Source organism: Lethenteron reissneri, chromosome 24, assembly GCF_015708825.2.
Source record: "Lethenteron reissneri isolate LAM-NWPU_2019-01 chromosome 24, ASM1570882v1, whole genome shotgun sequence".
Lineage (NCBI taxonomy): Eukaryota > Metazoa > Chordata > Hyperoartia > Petromyzontiformes > Petromyzontidae > Lethenteron > Lethenteron reissneri.
The window spans coordinates 1,734,689-1,752,352 of NC_083802.1; the positions used below are offsets into that span (position 1 = coordinate 1,734,689).

The window sequence follows — 17,664 nt, forward strand, 5'->3', positions numbered from 1 at the left end:
ATGGGCTGACCCTCTAGATCAGGGGTCCCCAAGCCCCTGGGCCGCGGACCGGTACCGGTCCATGACCTGTTAGGAACCTGACCCGCACAACAGCAGGAGGTGAGAGCGGTGAGTCCGCGCGTGGCCCGCCCCCATTATTTTATTGACCACTTCCGTACGCGCCTCTTTCCCGCACTGCGCACTCGTCTCAGTCACAGTATTGGTAAGCCCACAAGCTGCTAACCCCTAGCCACAATGAGTAAAAAAACAAACGTCGCTGGAGAGCTTCTTTGAAAAGGGGGAAAGACCCCCGTCCGTGAAAAAATTGTCTTCTACGAAAGCGGTCCCTGGTGCCAAAAAGGTTGGGGACTGCTGCTCTAGATCATTCGTACAACTGCATCGCAAAATGCCGTACAATACATACACATGTTCATCCGTAAAAGGGGCTAAACACCATATGAAGAACGTCAAAAAGACTAAGTGCATAAATTACAAAAATATCTTGGGCGTTGTGGGTGGAAATACATTGGCAGGCATAGAACAAATAAGTAAATTCCAAGGCCATTGGATGCACCAGCCAAGAGCACCAATTCCCAGAATGTGCAATAAACCGGTAACCTTTTTTTTATTTGGTTTAGTGGTAATACAGAAAAAAACTATTTTAATAACCCGAGTACAAACATGCAATGTTAAGCAATAAGACATAAACTGCTTCACGGCAGAGAATTGCAAAATGTCAACGATAGAGATGACGAATAGACATTGCAGTCATGATGTGTTTTGTTTATCCGATAAGATACACGAACCATTGACCTCTTCCCATTTTCTTCAGTATGAAGGCTGAAAGGATTTCAGAGATGTTTTACACCAAGCAACATTCACCAACACGTGCATCAAGCCCTTTGTGAATATATTAGGACATTTCAGAAAATAAAAGCAGAGGCAAAGACAGGGTGGCTCAGTAGCAACCCTGGTGCCAAAGTAAGGTCCTGGGTTCGATTCCCCAACTCGGATGCATGTGTGTGAAGTTAATATGTTCCCTGTTCAGTTTGCGTTTCCTCCAGTTTCTCCATTTTCCTTCCATACCTGAAACCGGCCTGGCCTGTCTCCACGGCAGCCCATTTGGGCATATTCGTGCCAATCCATGTAGATTACGTGCTGGAGGGCTCACACATCAGTCATGTAAACAGGGTCAGGTAGAAAAAGCTGCTCAAGTAAAATGTATTTGTTCAACCAAAGTGAAAATTCACGAGACCAGGATCATCTCATTTGCTAGAGCGACCCTGGGTCACCACAAAGACAAAATGCATGAAGCAATTAGCTAGAGTAAAAACAGCTGTGGGAAATCGAAAATAATGCACAAACATAAATCAATCTTCATAATAAAATTCCGGCAACATAAATTCAGTTGGGCAGATTTTTTTTTTAACTGATCATAGTAAAAATAGAATGAAGATCTAGAAAATGTAAACAGATATAAGGTGAGTATTGTACTAATAATAGTATGTTCGTATGCAATTTGTACTTGTAAACTTTCTTTATTTTTATTTCTTTTTCGTGACTTGCTATTTTCTCTATTTTGCATTCCTCTCGTTTTTTGTATTGTTTGTTGTTGTAATTTTCTTACCCGCCCTACTGGACATTTGTGAAAAACAGCTTCAGTCATCGGATTCCTCCAGCATAAATATTCTGCTTTTGATATCATGTGCCTCACCTGACCACCTGACCATGCTAGTTTTAAATGCATATGTTAAAACATTACAAAGGATAATGATTGTAAATAATCATTGCCCAACTTCCACTGATATTACACCTGGCTTCAAAATATGTTTTAATCATGCCCCACCAGGTCCCCACCACATGTAGATTGCCGTCTCATTTGAACGTTGCCTCTCCTGGGGTTGGTCATATGGCTGCAGTGCATAGCGAGAGGCAAGGGGTTGGGAGTGGAAGGAGAGAGAGGCAAAGGAGGCATGGAGTGGGAGGAAGGGGCCAAGTCCACACACCCTCATTTACATATTAGGCAGGGTCACTGAGATGCCAGGTCGGGGTCGAACCCACAACCTCCTGTATACCAGGCGAGATAGTTAACATCTCCTCGCCACCGTGGTGCCCCCTTTGTGAGGCGTGGTGGGGGAGGTGGGGAGCTCTCCCTCTATCGCTCCACCTCGTCACGACATCGTGGCCGGCGAGGGAGGCGTTGTCGCGATGCCGATTGACGTACAACAAGAGGACGACGATGTGGAGAGATGGGTGGGGCGACGCCGGAGGTGTGTAATGCTGGGTTCGAACAGCAGTTGAAAAGGGTGCCGCTGGCTGAGTGCTGCAACAGATCCAGCAGCCCCAGACTGTTCTAATAGCAGAAATAACAGAAACTGCTGGGCCAAGTGTTCGAGGAGAAGTCTGTTCAGGGTTCCTCTTCTGTAAGCGCGTTACACGCGTGTTACATGCGTTTTAAACGTAAGCCACTCATGAAGCACTTGTGACATGACGAGTCAATGCATGGAGAGGACGACCTTCCACCATTCGTGAGGGATTACTCCTAAAGGTCACGCGAGTTACAAAAACCCCTCGTCATACAGCAATTCGATTGACAACATTTTGCTGTAATGTAACTTTTAAGTTAGGGTACAAATTTGACATACGTTATGTAAAATTCACATTTACGGAATTCTGAATCTCAATAAAAAAATGGGGGGGGGGGGGGGAGCGTGGAAAAACGCATTTGTCCAAGCGTGCATTTGATATTGCTCTCGTTCGTTTGTGTGGGCTTTTAATACTGTGCTGGTTTCCCCATGCTCTTCGTGCCACCCTTTGTGTTGATCATGCTTGGTACTATACTGTGCAGGATTTGAACTTTTTAAAACGTTCTTACTTCACTAAGCGTAAGCCAAGATGTCTGTAAAGAGGCCATTAAGTGCAACAGAAGTGCAAAAAATAGACCTGGGTAAGCACTGTACAGTACATCTTGACTTAAAGCTTTCGTGACTGCAGGAATTCATATTATTTGGGTCATTCGGTAAAGTCACGTAGATAGGTTCAAAGAAAAGAACAAATGAACAAAAAACGACGATGTTTCGATTGCAACACAAGCGATCGTCATCAGTGTGGCGATCAAAACGTCGTAGTTTTGTTATTTTCTTTGAACCTATCTACGTGATTTTACCGAAAGACCCAAAGAATACTGTACAGTATTTTTATTTCACGACTTAATTTGAGTATGTATGTTGAACTTCTTTCGCACTAATCTCAGATTAGGACAGTTGGCAACGTACCGACCGTGCTGATCTAAACACAAAAAGCAGTTCTAAGGATACGAGTGTTTCATTTAGGATTTACATGCACAATTTCAGTGCCTTGCTAATATCGTAAGAAAGAGCATTATAGACGGCCACAGAGGCGCATTTGACTCTCTTTGTTTGAAAAGTATATTTCATCTTAACGTTTATAAATATTCCATAAATTCTGCTTAAAAACGGTGTACTGCATTCTTAGGTGTGATTTTAATACGTCTTGGGGCTGAATGTTTTTCCATAGGAACACATTGCCAGTTAGATCACAGAAGTCAATGGAATTTGGTTCGATATACAGAATTTAGCTTTTTGGACCATTTGTCAAGAACGTATGTCACACACAAATCAAGGGATGACCGTACTCTGTTCTTCCCATCAAGAAATGGATTGACATGGGGAAGCAAATGATTAATTTACACAATACAACATATGATATATTCCCATATGCAGTACTTCGAGTATATATATATTTTGTATTCCTATACTTCTTTTGTTTCTGTAGTGTATGCTGTTGTTTTGTAATCCAGGTCTTCCTTGAAAATGGTCATGTTGAGGAGCTCTCACTTGGATTTTAAGTACAGGCAGTCCCCGACTTATGAACACCCGATTTACAAACACCCACAACTTACGAACCAGCTTCCATGAGATGTTATTTTTTTAAAATCCTTTATATTAAGTTCGCTTGCTTGCTTGCTTACGACCGTGCAAATCTTTCGGTCGTTTTTTAACCCACTTCCCGTGATCCAATCGAGCTGACATTTTCCACACAGACTCGTTGTGCCAGACAATTAATGTTCGTGAAAAAAATTCCCAAAATTTTACACTTTTTAGGCAAAAAAAATTTATTTTACATATATTCAAATAGAACTCATTCTTGGCTTTGGTTGAACGTCACAGTGCAAGAGCCCAGAGCGTAACCCCTCCACAGGCCGTGGCGGAGTAGCGCAGTTGGTAGCGCCCTCGCTTCCCATGCCAAAGGTCGCGGGATCGATCCCCGCGTCCTCCACAGGCGAATATATTTTTAAATCCTTTATATTAAGTTCGCTGCCACGCATATAAAGGATTTATAGTGAAAAACTTTGTTTTTACGGGTTATACTTATTTCACATGGACTCAAAACGCGAACTCGCACTTGCAAACTGAACCGCATAACTATTTTGTTTAGCGGAGCGATCCTCCGCGAGATGTAACGAGTCAGCTCCGCGCTGGGAGTATTTGCGTGCGTGCGCACGCACATGTATGTGAAAGTGAGTGTGTGGGGAGCGGTAGTGTAGCGGTTAGCACGATGCAACCCAAGTTCAATTCCCGCTCACGGCCAACACCAGTAACGATTATTTCAATGGGTCCTGGGCCTCCCCTAGGTCGACTCTGCATCATACGAGTATCTGATTTGGTGTGTAAACATCGACACAAGGGAGACGGCTGGGCATGGTACTGGCCACTCACCCCCTTGTATGCCGTGCCGGCTTTCATAGGTGTTGCTCGCTAACAGCACTTGTCCCATCCGTCTGTTAAGGCTACACTGGGGATCATTCTCATTGGTGTGTCTCTTATCTTTTTTTGCCGATTTGTGTGCGTGAGTGCATACCCCCTTGTGTGAGTGTGTGCAATTATGGTGACTCATTGCACCCCTTCTGACAAGCAAGTCAGCATCAGGACTCAAGGTAAGTGAAGATAAAACGGATTTTCTCTTTTATGTGTTACTTTATTTCACATGTTATTTACTACACAGTATTTTTACAGCGTTACATGCACATGTATAATATTTATTATTTATGAGCTTAACAATGCTTCCCTTTTATGTTGAACCGAAACACATTTCATAACACTGACGGTATGGGAATTTAAATACAGTATATTCTGTTCCCACAAACGAAACATTCGACTTACGAACGGGTTTCAGAAAGGGATTGTGTTCGTAAGTCGAGGCGTTCTCGTAAAAAAAAAACAATCTTATTTGGAGTGATATGCCCCAATATTTAGACATGAAATGATAAACACTGCATCGATTCCTTCAAGTCTCATAAGCATCTGGGTTGTGGGGAATGCAGCCCAACTTGAGACTGGGCCCTCGGCCATTCCACGAACAAAGGTGGACTGGTTCAGCACCTTTTTCAAAAGCATGTGGGGACAAAGCACAAGACACAGGCCGTTTACAAGCAGCCACAGCCATGGTTGGGCACAAATTAAATGGCTGTGTAAATATATTTTGTACAGCCAAGATGTCAAGTAACCACACCTCACCATCAATTCCGTCCTGTCGTTTACATCGCTCTCTAACATTAACTCTTAAGTCTTAGCTTTTGAGGAAAAGCAGAAACATCCAGAGTGTGAATGGGACAAATGAAGATGTACATGATCAAGGGATGTTATAAATATAGCATTTTTGGTAGAAACAAACATGTTGCTTGATCCAATTGTAAACGCTAGGCCTCTTATTCGGTATCATTATTACGAATATTGTATCATAAGGTTATAAAGCTAATCATACAGTGAATGTTTTGTATAATAAAATTATATCCTATCAATTAAACGTTAAAAATCACGTAATTTTCCTTAAATTTTGCTTCTTGGCCAAGCATTACCACACAAGACAGAGTTAAAATGTATTAGCTTTGAAACTGAAGATTGTTGCATGTCCACAAGTCAGCTATTGCAGCAAAAATGCAGCGATCAACCAATTCATGCAACATTTTTACAGCAAGATAGCTATCTGAAAGTTCATTCAGCTGTTTGGGCATTGTGCCAATAGGTTCTGGCACACACATTAGATTTCTACGAAAAATCCCCGTGAAGTTAATGCTATTTTCAGTTTATTATGACGTTCTTAAAACAATTCTAAAAAACTGTTCAAAGAAATTGTGAATCACAAAAGCCACTTTATAAGAAGCCACACGACATTTCAGCCCTCGATTCATACTATGGCTGTCCATGTTATTAATTTCCAATAATAATTTGTAACACGCACAGTATTCGCTCACTCTCGAAAATAGAAAACGACTCAGAAATGCGAAGAATCCTAGACAAGCGGGAAAGGCAGCCAGGTGGTGGGCTGACACCAATTCCCTCCCAAGATCTGCGGTCCTCTGTATAAAGGTTTTATCAACCAATTAATGAGTATTTCCATGTGGGAGCAAACTGGAGCACCAAAAGATAACTCACGCTTGCGAGGAAGCAAAACTCCAATCCAGAAGGAACATATTGAGTCCACATTTTGCTGTATCTCCATCTCTTGGCATGCTAGGTAGGGTATGGCACCTCGACACCCATGGGAACAAAGTTTTGCAATATCTGTGATTGACCAACCCTCGCCTCCAAAGTGCTGGACTACAGGCATGCACCACCACCACCACTCAGCTACAACTATCACATGCTTCTGTAAGCAAATACAGGTTTCCCTCAGATTATGAGGTAGCTTTGCTTAAAAAAAAATGGTACACTAAGTGAAACCACACAAGACAGCTGCCTGCCGAGTAGCGCATACAGTACACCCACAACGTTGTCCCACATCCAACTGCATAGCCACATACAGTTGAATTCAAACCGCATATAGAACATTTTGGGTAGAAATAGGTTAGGCGCATATACACGAAATCACACAAACCGAACCTGCACAAGGCGAGGGAAACCTGTAAACTAATACTGGGAATTCAATGCTGGTGTAGTGACATCGTTGCATGTCACTATGGGAAGCCGGCCTGGAAGAGGTAAGGCGCGCGATGTATTGACATCGCAGACACCACTGAAGGTAGATGCAGTACCGGCCCTAGCGGGGCTCAGGGAGCAATGACTAACAGCAACCAGTGGCACCACGCGTTGCGTGCAGTGCCAGCCCCTACAGGATAGGGTAACGAGGGTGCCGGCCTCGGAACGGGGTTTCAAGGGGCCATGGCACTTTGGTTGACCCCGGAGGACACGTGACCGAAGGTGTCTACCCGGGGACCCCCAAAGGGGGGCTGGGGTGATCACTGTCCAGTTGGAGATCCTCGAGGATTCTAGGTTGTCGTGGCTAGGGGTGGAGTGAGCCCCGCCACACCGGATACAAGCCGGGCCCCAGTGGGACCGGCTGCGGTTGTTCATCCCGAAGATTTCACGTCCAAGTTCCACGTACTGCAGAGTCTCCAACACGAGGACCCGGACCCGAGCTGGGGTCCGGTCCGTTGTAGTTAGTTACGTGTGATTAGTGTAGATAGCCTGGTGGTCCACCACCATAGCATACCATCTGGTGAAGGGGCAGGCACCCCCCCTTCGTGTTAACGTGTTAATGTTAACAAATGCATTGTCTCCAAGTGTACGTCCGAGTCTCCGTTTGAGCCCTGGTTTGAAAAAATAAAACTAGGTTGTGCATTTGCCTAACAAATTAAAAAGACATGCACAAGCAAATAATACAATAAGCTTAATTCAAAGTTTTTCATACTTAGAATTTGTCAAATTAAAGCAATACATTTTCCAACTGTGAAAGTGTTCTTATTTATATGACATTTTCAAGCGACATTATTTAGGATTTTACTGCATTACATTGGACAACTACCAAGAGAATGCTACCACTGTCTACCCACCAGAGAGAACCACCAACAGCCCCACTCGGTGAGTGTTGGGAGCCTAATTGCCACGTCTTGATTACAATGGGTCTTGGTTCAATTCCAGCTGCTCGCCCTGTTACATCATCTGATGCCCCCCACTGCACCCGAGGCCAACGCACCCTTTACAGCTTACACAGCGAGACTCAATGCATCTTGGGTACTCATGTCAATACACCGCATTCGCCACACAATACAGTAAATAACAATGCGGTTGCTTTATGAACAGGTCAGAATCAAATGCTCCTACTTGCCAGGACAAGCTGTTCCAAGCCGATATTATCAGCAAATGGAAGTATTTCTACACCACAATAATTAACAGGCCTTTTGCCAATGCACTGCTGAACATACTTTAAATCATGCAGCTTATTAAATGCTGAATAACTAAATTATTCGTGTAATTTTACAGCCGTAGAGCATTAAAGGGATGCAAAAATGACACTTGAAATATACAGTAGTTTGGTTCATATTGTAAACTCGTGATTCTGTAGCATTTGCCTTGTTTCTGTGCATTCCTTACAGTGAGCCTTCGCACTCGTGATAAAATCGGCACCACCTGTTATGAGGACCTGAAGGGGCACACACGTTATGGCGTGCAGTCACGTAGCTGGGTTTCTTTGATACCCAGTGGGTTTCTTGGGTATCTAATACAGATGTGCCAATAACTACTGCACATGCTCAAACTGTGAAATGCCTCATCATGCGAAAGCCAGTTTGTGGGACTACATTCATTCATTAAGCGTTCTGTTCATTGACAGGTCCGATGTTGAATGATCTCTGCCATAATCATCTGATTTCTGCTGCTCTCTTCATCTATCTGCACGTCCTTCCTTGTTGAATATGAGCCCAGTGACCCGAGTTCAATTTCCAGCCACTGGCAGTATCAATCGGAAGTGATATCTGAAATGGTCCCAGCCCCATCCTTAATGGACCAGCATGGTTAAGTATGGGCAAACTCGCATGACCAACACAGGGCGGGATGATCCTTCATCCAATCGTGGATTAACTAAAGACTGAACATCGTTCAATTATTATAATTATTGCATGAAGTAAAGTACTCTACATGCTAAACCATGTCCACAACTTTTGATTATAATTGTCAAATTGAAAATATAATTTAAACCAATTTTTTTCAAACAATAAATCCTCCCCAGTCCAACAACAATCTGCCACCCCAGCCCCAGAGAGATGCTGCAGTAAGCACAGACAGGAGATGAAGAGGGTACAGTGGACACTGCTCATGGAGACGCGACATAGCGATGGACCACTGCTGGGCAGACGACGCGAGTGGGGCACCGCACGTTATGTTTTCCAACAACGAGGCGACCCCCATCGCCTGGCACCTTCTTGAGGAATGCACCAAGGAAAACATATCTCAGTAAAATACGGCAACCCTCACATGCAATGCTATTGGTACTCATGTTATTCTTGTGACAACGCTACCTTGTACTGTACATCTCCCTTGCCAAAAGAAAAAAACTTCACCTGCATATAATAGGTTGATGTGGAAGCAAGAAAAAATGTAGTCACTAAGACAACCGAAAGTAATGACGATGAGCATGCACATATGGCAATCACTGATGTATACACATCACAAACTATTCGAAGCTCAATAAATTGAGTTTGAGGCTATAAATGTGACCACATTTAGCTGCTCAAGAAGTGTAGGTAATGCAGTGGACACAATGTTTACGCCCAGGAAACAAACTGTTTTTGGAAATGGGAAATTGCTGCCATGAAGGGCTGGAAGTAGGCATCAAATAATTCAGACATACAAAATATTGAATTGTATACAAATCCAGCTTCTGCTATTTTTCATTTCACTTTGACTGTAACACTTCTTCAAATAATTGTATGTACTTCTGCAAGTATTAAAGTATAAAAAAAAATGTGTTGCATGTATATCAACTGTTTACCCTTACAGACGTACAGTATATTCAACTCAGTAACAAATGATAAAAGAACGGATGATTTTGAAATTCACTACAAATGTTATATGTCATGAAACAATGAAACACAACTGCATCTAAACAGGGAATCAAGGAACCATGTTTTCATCTAGCTATGAAGCCTGCAACCAGAAAGTGCACGCTTCCTCTTAACATCACCTGTGTGTATGGCCCCAAGTATTTCCTCTTCGGCTAAGGTGACCTCCTCTGGCAATGCCTCCTCCGCATCCTCCAACAGAAAAGGTGTCAGTCAAACCTTATCTCCACGGCCAGTTTTCGCAGGACTGGAGCGTTTGAAAAGTCCTTCCTGCTCCTCCTCCATAACATGACACCTTTATTGCCGAAGTAATGATTAAAAAGGCCTTCTCACTCTAGTTATCTATCTTGTCTCTTTCCTATGTTATATTCCCGGTGATGTCTCACTTATTTCCTCTTTATACATGTAAATCATCATGAAAAAAAATGTTACAGAAGTGAGGGAAGACGGAGGAAGAGGAGCCAAGGGGGCGGGAAGAGAGTGAAAGGACATGAAACGGAGATAAGAAAGCCAACGGAAAGGAGAATGAGGGAAATCGAGAAGCAGTGGGAGAGAAGTTTCGGAAGAGGCGAGAGAGATTGAGACGTGAAAGGGAGTAATGGGAATAAGCAGTGACGATGAGAGGTGAAACAGAGAGGCAGGCGGAGGGAAGTGGGTAAGAGGGGACAGAGAAAGAGAAACAGATAAAATCAGAAACAAAACTAAATATCCAGATAAATTGGGATATACAGTGCAGAGAAATGTGGAGAGAGACAGGACTCTGTGTGAGATTAAACTATTTTCTGGCTGGCTGGGAAGGAAGGATGGACGGATGGACGGTCACGTCCAAAAAACTTTTGGTTGCGAGTTACAATAAAAAAAAAACCCTCATACTCAAATCGTAATTGATGCTCATCCGACGTCTCTATGAACGACTGAAACTGGCCCGGTCAGGGGCCATCCATTTAGTACGTACGCATGAAGGGGGGTTAACCTAAATGACGCTTGTGTGTCGGGGGTCTACTGACAATGTACGTACGCATAGGAAACCGGGGGGGGGAGGGGGGGTGAAGCCTCGATAATAATTATAATTTGTCTACATTGGCCTTCAAATGAGTTAAATTGTGCAAGGTGGACTATGTGTTTGCTTAAACACGTTAATATTATTAATCCTTGATCGTTTCTGCGTGGAATAAATATCGGCCGTTCTATAGGATTTGGGGGGAGGGTGTAAAAAGTACGCGTGCGTACAGGGAGGGGTCAAGCTGACAGATGTTTACGTACGTACTAAATTGCCCTAATATCCCGTATTTGTTTACACCGTGCCGAGACATGCCCCTACTGGACATGGAGGGGCGGTACAAGCACCAGGGCAGGTCCACGCCGCCTGCACCGACAGAACCCGGCTGGGTCCACACCAGCAAAGGCAAGCTCAGCTGTGCCATCGCCATCAAGCCTTCACCCACTGTTCTTGTTCGTGAATAAGCTTTACAAAACAAAAATATAATTGTCAAATCAGTGATGAAATGTAATAATCGTAAATCACTTATGCTAATGTATCCTTAGTCTGTATTTATACGAGTCAATGTACAAAGTGAAAGAAACATGCTTCAAGTGGGGAGTTGCATAAAAACACCTTAAGGGAATATTCCTCTCGTAATGCTTTCCATTAATAATGGAGCAGAATTGTCCACGCAAAGTGTGTTGTGCAACGAACTCCCACATCCATCTCAAGCCACGTGTCTCCCATTCGGGAATTTCCCTGGAAAGGACGCAATACCCCCTCAAGACACACAGATGTCGGTCAACACACAATCACAGCACGTAGCAAGCTCCATTGTGCTGCATCTTCACATCCAGTGTTGATGTAGCCCTCCGGGTTGCGTGGAAAGCACACACAACCCGAAACACGAACAGCTCACGCAAGAACATTGTTAAACACTGATTGAATCTTGGTCAAACAAAATAAGATTTAAAATCACGGCCAGACGCTGATCCGTCATTGCTGACCTCACCCCAATCAATGAAACGCGTCGGTGCATTGACGTCTTATTGATGACAAATTGGTAGAAGCAACGTGACATTCTCGTTTCGATTTAACTCGGCTTTAAACGCGTGTGGGACTAGCCTTTAACACACAATCCTCGGCGTGTGTCTTACGGAAACTGTTGCATCTTTCCCTCCGAGTGAACCCCACGAATAAACTCTTCCGTGAATGCCCCCAAGGCCCACATCACGCTCTTCACACGCGACAACACGCCCCGAATCGCCAACTCGTATCCAGGAATCCCAGCCGTGCTGTGGCTCGGTTCGAATCGGCATTAACCTTCGGCAGCACAAAGCAGGAGGAGGAGGAGAAGGCAATAGCCACATTGGGCTCGGGGTGAATGAGACGTGGGATGAAGCCCTTTGGATCTCAGCTTGGAGGCTCAACGCAGCCGCTGCTTTGCTTTGTCTGCGATCCGCGCCTTTCACGGACAATGGCTCAGGCGATTAACAATGTAAAGTCCATCTTCTTGGTTCTTTCGGTAAAGACACGTAGAAGGGAAGTAATAATATTATATTATTATATTATTTTATCATATTATTATTTTATTATATTACATTATTTTATTATGTTTTATTTTTATTATTTTATTACTTCCCTTCTACGTGACTTTACCTAAAGAACCAAGAAGATGAATCCCTGCAGTCACGAAAGCTTTAAATCGAAATGTAAAGTCCCTTGCCAGTGCGGCCACAAACGACAGTATTCAGTGATATTTGACTGGTTGCCACCCCCAGGTGAATGAAGAGCCATTGAGCATTGCCTCTGTAGTTGCCTAATTGCGTGAGACGGCACTTCTGCTGCTGCTCGATGGCATTTCCTGCACGTGCCGTGTGACATCCTTTCGTCAATAACAGTGTTACAGTAATTTAATGTACTCGACATTCATATTGCTCAATATTGTTCGTGCGCAATATATTTACCGCTATAATACAGTATATTATTGCATGTGTTACTGTATTATAGATGGGTTTTTTTATCAGTGTAGTTTTTCTTACTGCTATGTGCTGCATATTGCGTATATTATCATTAGTCTACTGGCATGTCTTTACTCCTACATGCTTAAGTTAACGATCGTGATGAGTCGTGTTTTCAAATACATATATCGGAAAGTGTTAACCTCGACTTTCCGTGTTACTGCAGTGTCAGTCAAGCATTCCCCATGTAATTTGTATAGCAATATTCCCCCGATGTCTAACTCTACTGCCCATGATATCCTTATAATTAACTAACCACGTTACATTTTTCGATTTAAAGCTTTCGTGACTTCAGGGATTCATCTTCTTGGTTCTTTCGTTATTATTATTATTATTTCCCTTCTACGTGACTTTACCGAAAGAACCAACAATATATAACCACGCTACCTTTGTTTTTACAGTACCACGCGCTCTGTGTGATCTTACTGCCACACCACGCCGATGTTATTATACTCCACCACCCCACCACCCCCGTATAATTGCACGGCAACTCTCGTGCGTTAACCCCGCTGCGTCTTAATGCCCCGTGTGGGTCGTCGATTTGTCTGCTGCGAGGCCACGGGCCCCCCACACCCCGACTCACCGGAGCAGCACCACGAGGACGGGGAGCCGTGCGGGAAGCGAGCCCCCTCCACCCGGGCGCACGCCTCCACGAACAGGTGCGGGCACTCCATGGTCGACACTCCTCGCCGACCAAGTGTCCACCAAGGAAGGCTGGGAGAAGGAGGATGAGGAGGGAGCGGCAGGGGGGGGGTCGAAACGCTGCGTCGCTGCCTTCGTTTTCCTTCACGCACAAAGGAACAGGGTGGTGGTGGTGTTCATCGCCGCCCCTGACCTCGCCTCGGCCCAGCAAAGGCAAAACAAAACAAATCCCTCCCCCCCCGGCCCCGCCACGCCGCACACCTAACCCGTCAAACTTTAGCGCGATTCTGTCTGTCCGTCCGTGTGTATTGTCAGGAGCGTCGTGCGCACGGGAGCAGGAACTCTGCGGCCCCCGCTCGCCGCGACTGAGCCTTGAACCCCGCGAACCCGCGGTATTTATAGTCACGTGGTACGGCTTCCGCCGCGTGACGTCGCTTGTCGCGAGGGCTTCTGGGTGACGTCACCGCGTGGTTTGCTGCCCGCCGACTCGGCCACGTGCGAGGCGCGCGCGTCGAGTGACGCGACTCACTTGCTCCGTTTCTTTTCATTTGTTTGGTATAGCACTGTGAGCCATTCGGCACTTGAATCGGGTGCAAGCGCAACAAACATGAACAAGAAAACATCTTAAAGTGACTATGCGCAAACAGAAAAATCCAGGAAAAAACAGCAACAAAATGTTTCAAGAAAAAGCACCAACGCTGTGTGCAAAAATCCCAGTGGGATGCAAGTCAAAAATAACAACAGCCACAAGACAACTTAGATTAAAGCCATCATTATAACTCCGTACTACAACAAACAAACATGGTCAAACCCAAAAAAAAATTTGAAATCAACTAAATAAAGCCACGTGAATTCAGGTTCGCATCTCACCAGAGCTTCAGTTTTCATTTATTTGGTATAGCCCTGTGAGCCATTCGGCTCTTGAATCGGGTGCAACCGCAACAAACAAAAGACAAAAAGATGAACAAGAAAACATCTTAAAGTGACTATGTGACTATAGCCTGTCAACTGAGAACGAGGAGTTTAACACGTAGGCTTTCGCGACCAATATTATCCATATTCAAGGTGTCGCTGTTTTAGATCGCGTAAATATAAATGTGTCGTTCAACCCACCACCACCCGATACAGTCAATTGTACATAGAGTTTTAGTGATTGGTGCCCAACGTCTGACATTGTATGCTGTGTGTAATGCTGGGTAAGCTACGTGGATTTTCATGCAATTTTTTATATTTAGTTTTTCATAAAAGGCTTTTTAAATCATAACTAATTAATAGTTTATGACAACAATAACACATTTTCTCCAAAAATATACCAGCGCCGCTTTTGATAAAAGCCAAGTGCGCCCCTGTTTTTGTATTTTATCTTTTCGTTTTGCACACCATTACAGAATAATAATACATAATCTATTCAGTTCATTTGTGTGTAACAATAGTTGGCTTTTGGAAATTTTTAAATTGAAATAAATAAGTAGAATCACTTGTATGAATTTTGCACGCACTTATAGTGAAAATTTGTGAACACCGACCGATTAATAATACTAACTTTTTTCAAATTCACATCAATAAAAAATCCAGTAAGTTGTTGTAACTGAGTGCAAACTAATTTTGGTAAAAGCGACCTGCTCACATTTTTTGCTAAAATGTGTGAACATTTGTGAACACCGACCTGTCCCCCCGGTTTATAGTTAACTTGTTTGTATTCACATCAATACAGAATTCAGAAGTCGAAACTTATAATAATTAAATCATTCTTACAACAATTGCACATTTGTAACAAACGTAAGTCGAGAACCAAGTGTTTATATTTTTTATTCACTCTCACAGGTGAGGACATTTTTAAGTTTGGAAACCCTATTTTTTATTGAAACATTTCGTTTACTTTCTTCCTGATAGACAGGAAACTCAAACAGCTCTTGTAACATTTCCTCTTTAAGATTTTTGTTTAGAAAACAATAGTATGGTAACCCCATAGTTTTTGTCGAAGACTAAAAATAAAACTCAATGTTTATTATATAAATATGCATTTAATAGTTGTTTTTTTATATTACAAAATGTACATTGTTTGTGTGTTCTGTGTTTATTAAATTTGAATATAATATAAATATTGTGGATATAAACAGTAAATTCTTACTCAAATTTCACCAATAAATGTTTAAACAAATTCTTTGGTGACACTGCTGTGACAGTGGTGCTACAAGCACAAACATAAAACTCAACACATTTGTCTGCCTGTAAAGAAATAAAAATATATATACGGCGGTTTGCGCAATGGACATTTTTTATTGCACGTGAATAAGTCAAACATTTTCAAAGTAAGTTTAAATTGTCTCCTAGAATCTTTCCTGCTTGCAAGATTTAAAGGACGTTTGGAAAATCTATCGCCAAGGTGTTTACCAGTTAAAGTTGTTTAGATTCCATACACGTAGGCAGCAATTCATGCTGTTTTTTACTGGCGGTAGTGAATCAACTCCAGCTCGGAATCGTATGTCAAGTATTCTCACGAATAATGCAACTGATTTTAATCAGGCAAACGTGTTTTAACGTGGCAAAGTATCGGGATGCCACGCATGAATGTTTCAGCAGGGGGCGCGCTGACCACGAGGCGAGAAGGTCACTGGGCAGTCCAGTATTACTGGTAGGAACCTCCTGGTTACACCAACCCACAGGGGATTATTGTGTCCGTCCGTCGTGCAGGGAGGGGCTGGGTGGGGAGGGGCTGGGTGGAGAGGGTGGGGCTGGGTGGGAAGGGGAGGGTGGGGAGGGGCTGGGTGGGGAGGATGGGGAAGGGCTGGGTGGAGAGGGTGGGGAGGGGCTGGGTGGGGAGGGTGGGGTGGGGAGGGTGGGGCTGGGTAGGGGGTGGGAGGGGTGGGGCTGGGTGGGGAGGGGCTGGTCACACCGTGGTGCCCTTATAAAACTCAACGTTTAACCTACTCACGCCGGCTTGTGCCCGCCCTCACAGTCGGGCATATTTGCGGAATACACCACGCCGCTGGCCATTGACCGAGCAACCCAACGTTCCTACCAGCTCCCTCAGCAGGAATGTGTTTTGTTGATTGTTGTATTTGGAACAATCATTGTTGTACAGTTCCATTTAAACATTACTGGAATAGTGGTTAACGAGAGTTATTTTGTTTATCAATAATTGTGCACTACTATTGTAACAGCTAGAATTTCGATAGCAATGTTTTATTGAGTTTATACGAGCAAACCGCACATCCTTCCAAGCCAGCCAACCAGAAAAAAACTTTTAATCTTATATAAAGCCCTGTCTCCACGCATCTCTTGCCTTCTCTGTACTCCATACCCAAATATATCTCAATTTCTCATTGTGTGCCTGTTTCTAACAGTTCCTCTATTCATCTGTTCCCTCTTTCACCTCTCCCTGTTTCTCGCTCTCACCTTCACTCTCCTTATTCCCACCTCTCCTTTCCCCGTCTCAATCGTTTTTGCATTTAACCTAATCCTGAAACTGTTTATTCCCTTCCTCTCACTCTCATCTTTTTTGCTTTGCTCTCTCTTTTCGGTTCATGCCCTTTCACTGTGTCCCCACCCCTCTCATCTCGGCTCTCTGCCTCTTCCGCCATCGATCTCCCTCCCTCACCTATCTCCCTCTCCTCTATCTACCTCCCTTATCTCGCTCTCCCTCTCACTCATCTATCTCCTCTCACAATTGCGCGGGTTTCACGGCTCGGGTGGAGAGTGGATTTGGGGGAGGTGTGACGTCGGCGTTATGCGCGACCCCGGATCGATGCACCTCCGATTAGCACGGTTGGCAACGTACGGTGTGAAAGAAGTTCAACATACGGTACATATATGCAACGTGGTGGGATATTGGTGATGTAATCACGCAGATATGCACAGTCGTAAACGGAACAAAGGCGAATAAAAAAGTGCAAATGTAATGAGAGCAAGAGGGACCATAAAAAGTTAGGTACATGTGCAAGTCATTCTTGGATCTTTCGGTAAAGTCACGTAGAAGGGAAATAATAAAAATAAAACACAGTAAGTATTATTTTCTTTTCCTTCTACGTGGCTTTACCGAAAGATCCAAGCATATGAATCCCTGCAATCACGAAAGCTTTAAATCGAAATTTACATGTGCAAGCTCTATATATTGCGGTCTAACAGTGACATAAAAACACTTGCAAACATCTGGGAGCAAAATACACCAGAAAAAGTGA

General features: G+C 43.7%; 1 protein-coding gene across 1 annotated transcript in view; it reads right to left on the reverse strand.

The window, feature by feature from the left end:
- Positions 1 to 13,849, reverse strand: part of USP3 (ubiquitin specific peptidase 3) — a 56,103-nt gene extending 42,254 nt beyond the window's left edge. Inside the window, exon 1 of the mRNA XM_061557933.1 lies at positions 13,425 to 13,849. Coding sequence (XP_061413917.1) covers positions 13,425 to 13,515 — 91 coding nt within the window. The 5' untranslated portion in view covers positions 13,516 to 13,849. The remainder of the gene's footprint in view (positions 1 to 13,424) is intronic.
- Positions 13,850 to 17,664: the final 3,815 nt, after the last annotated feature.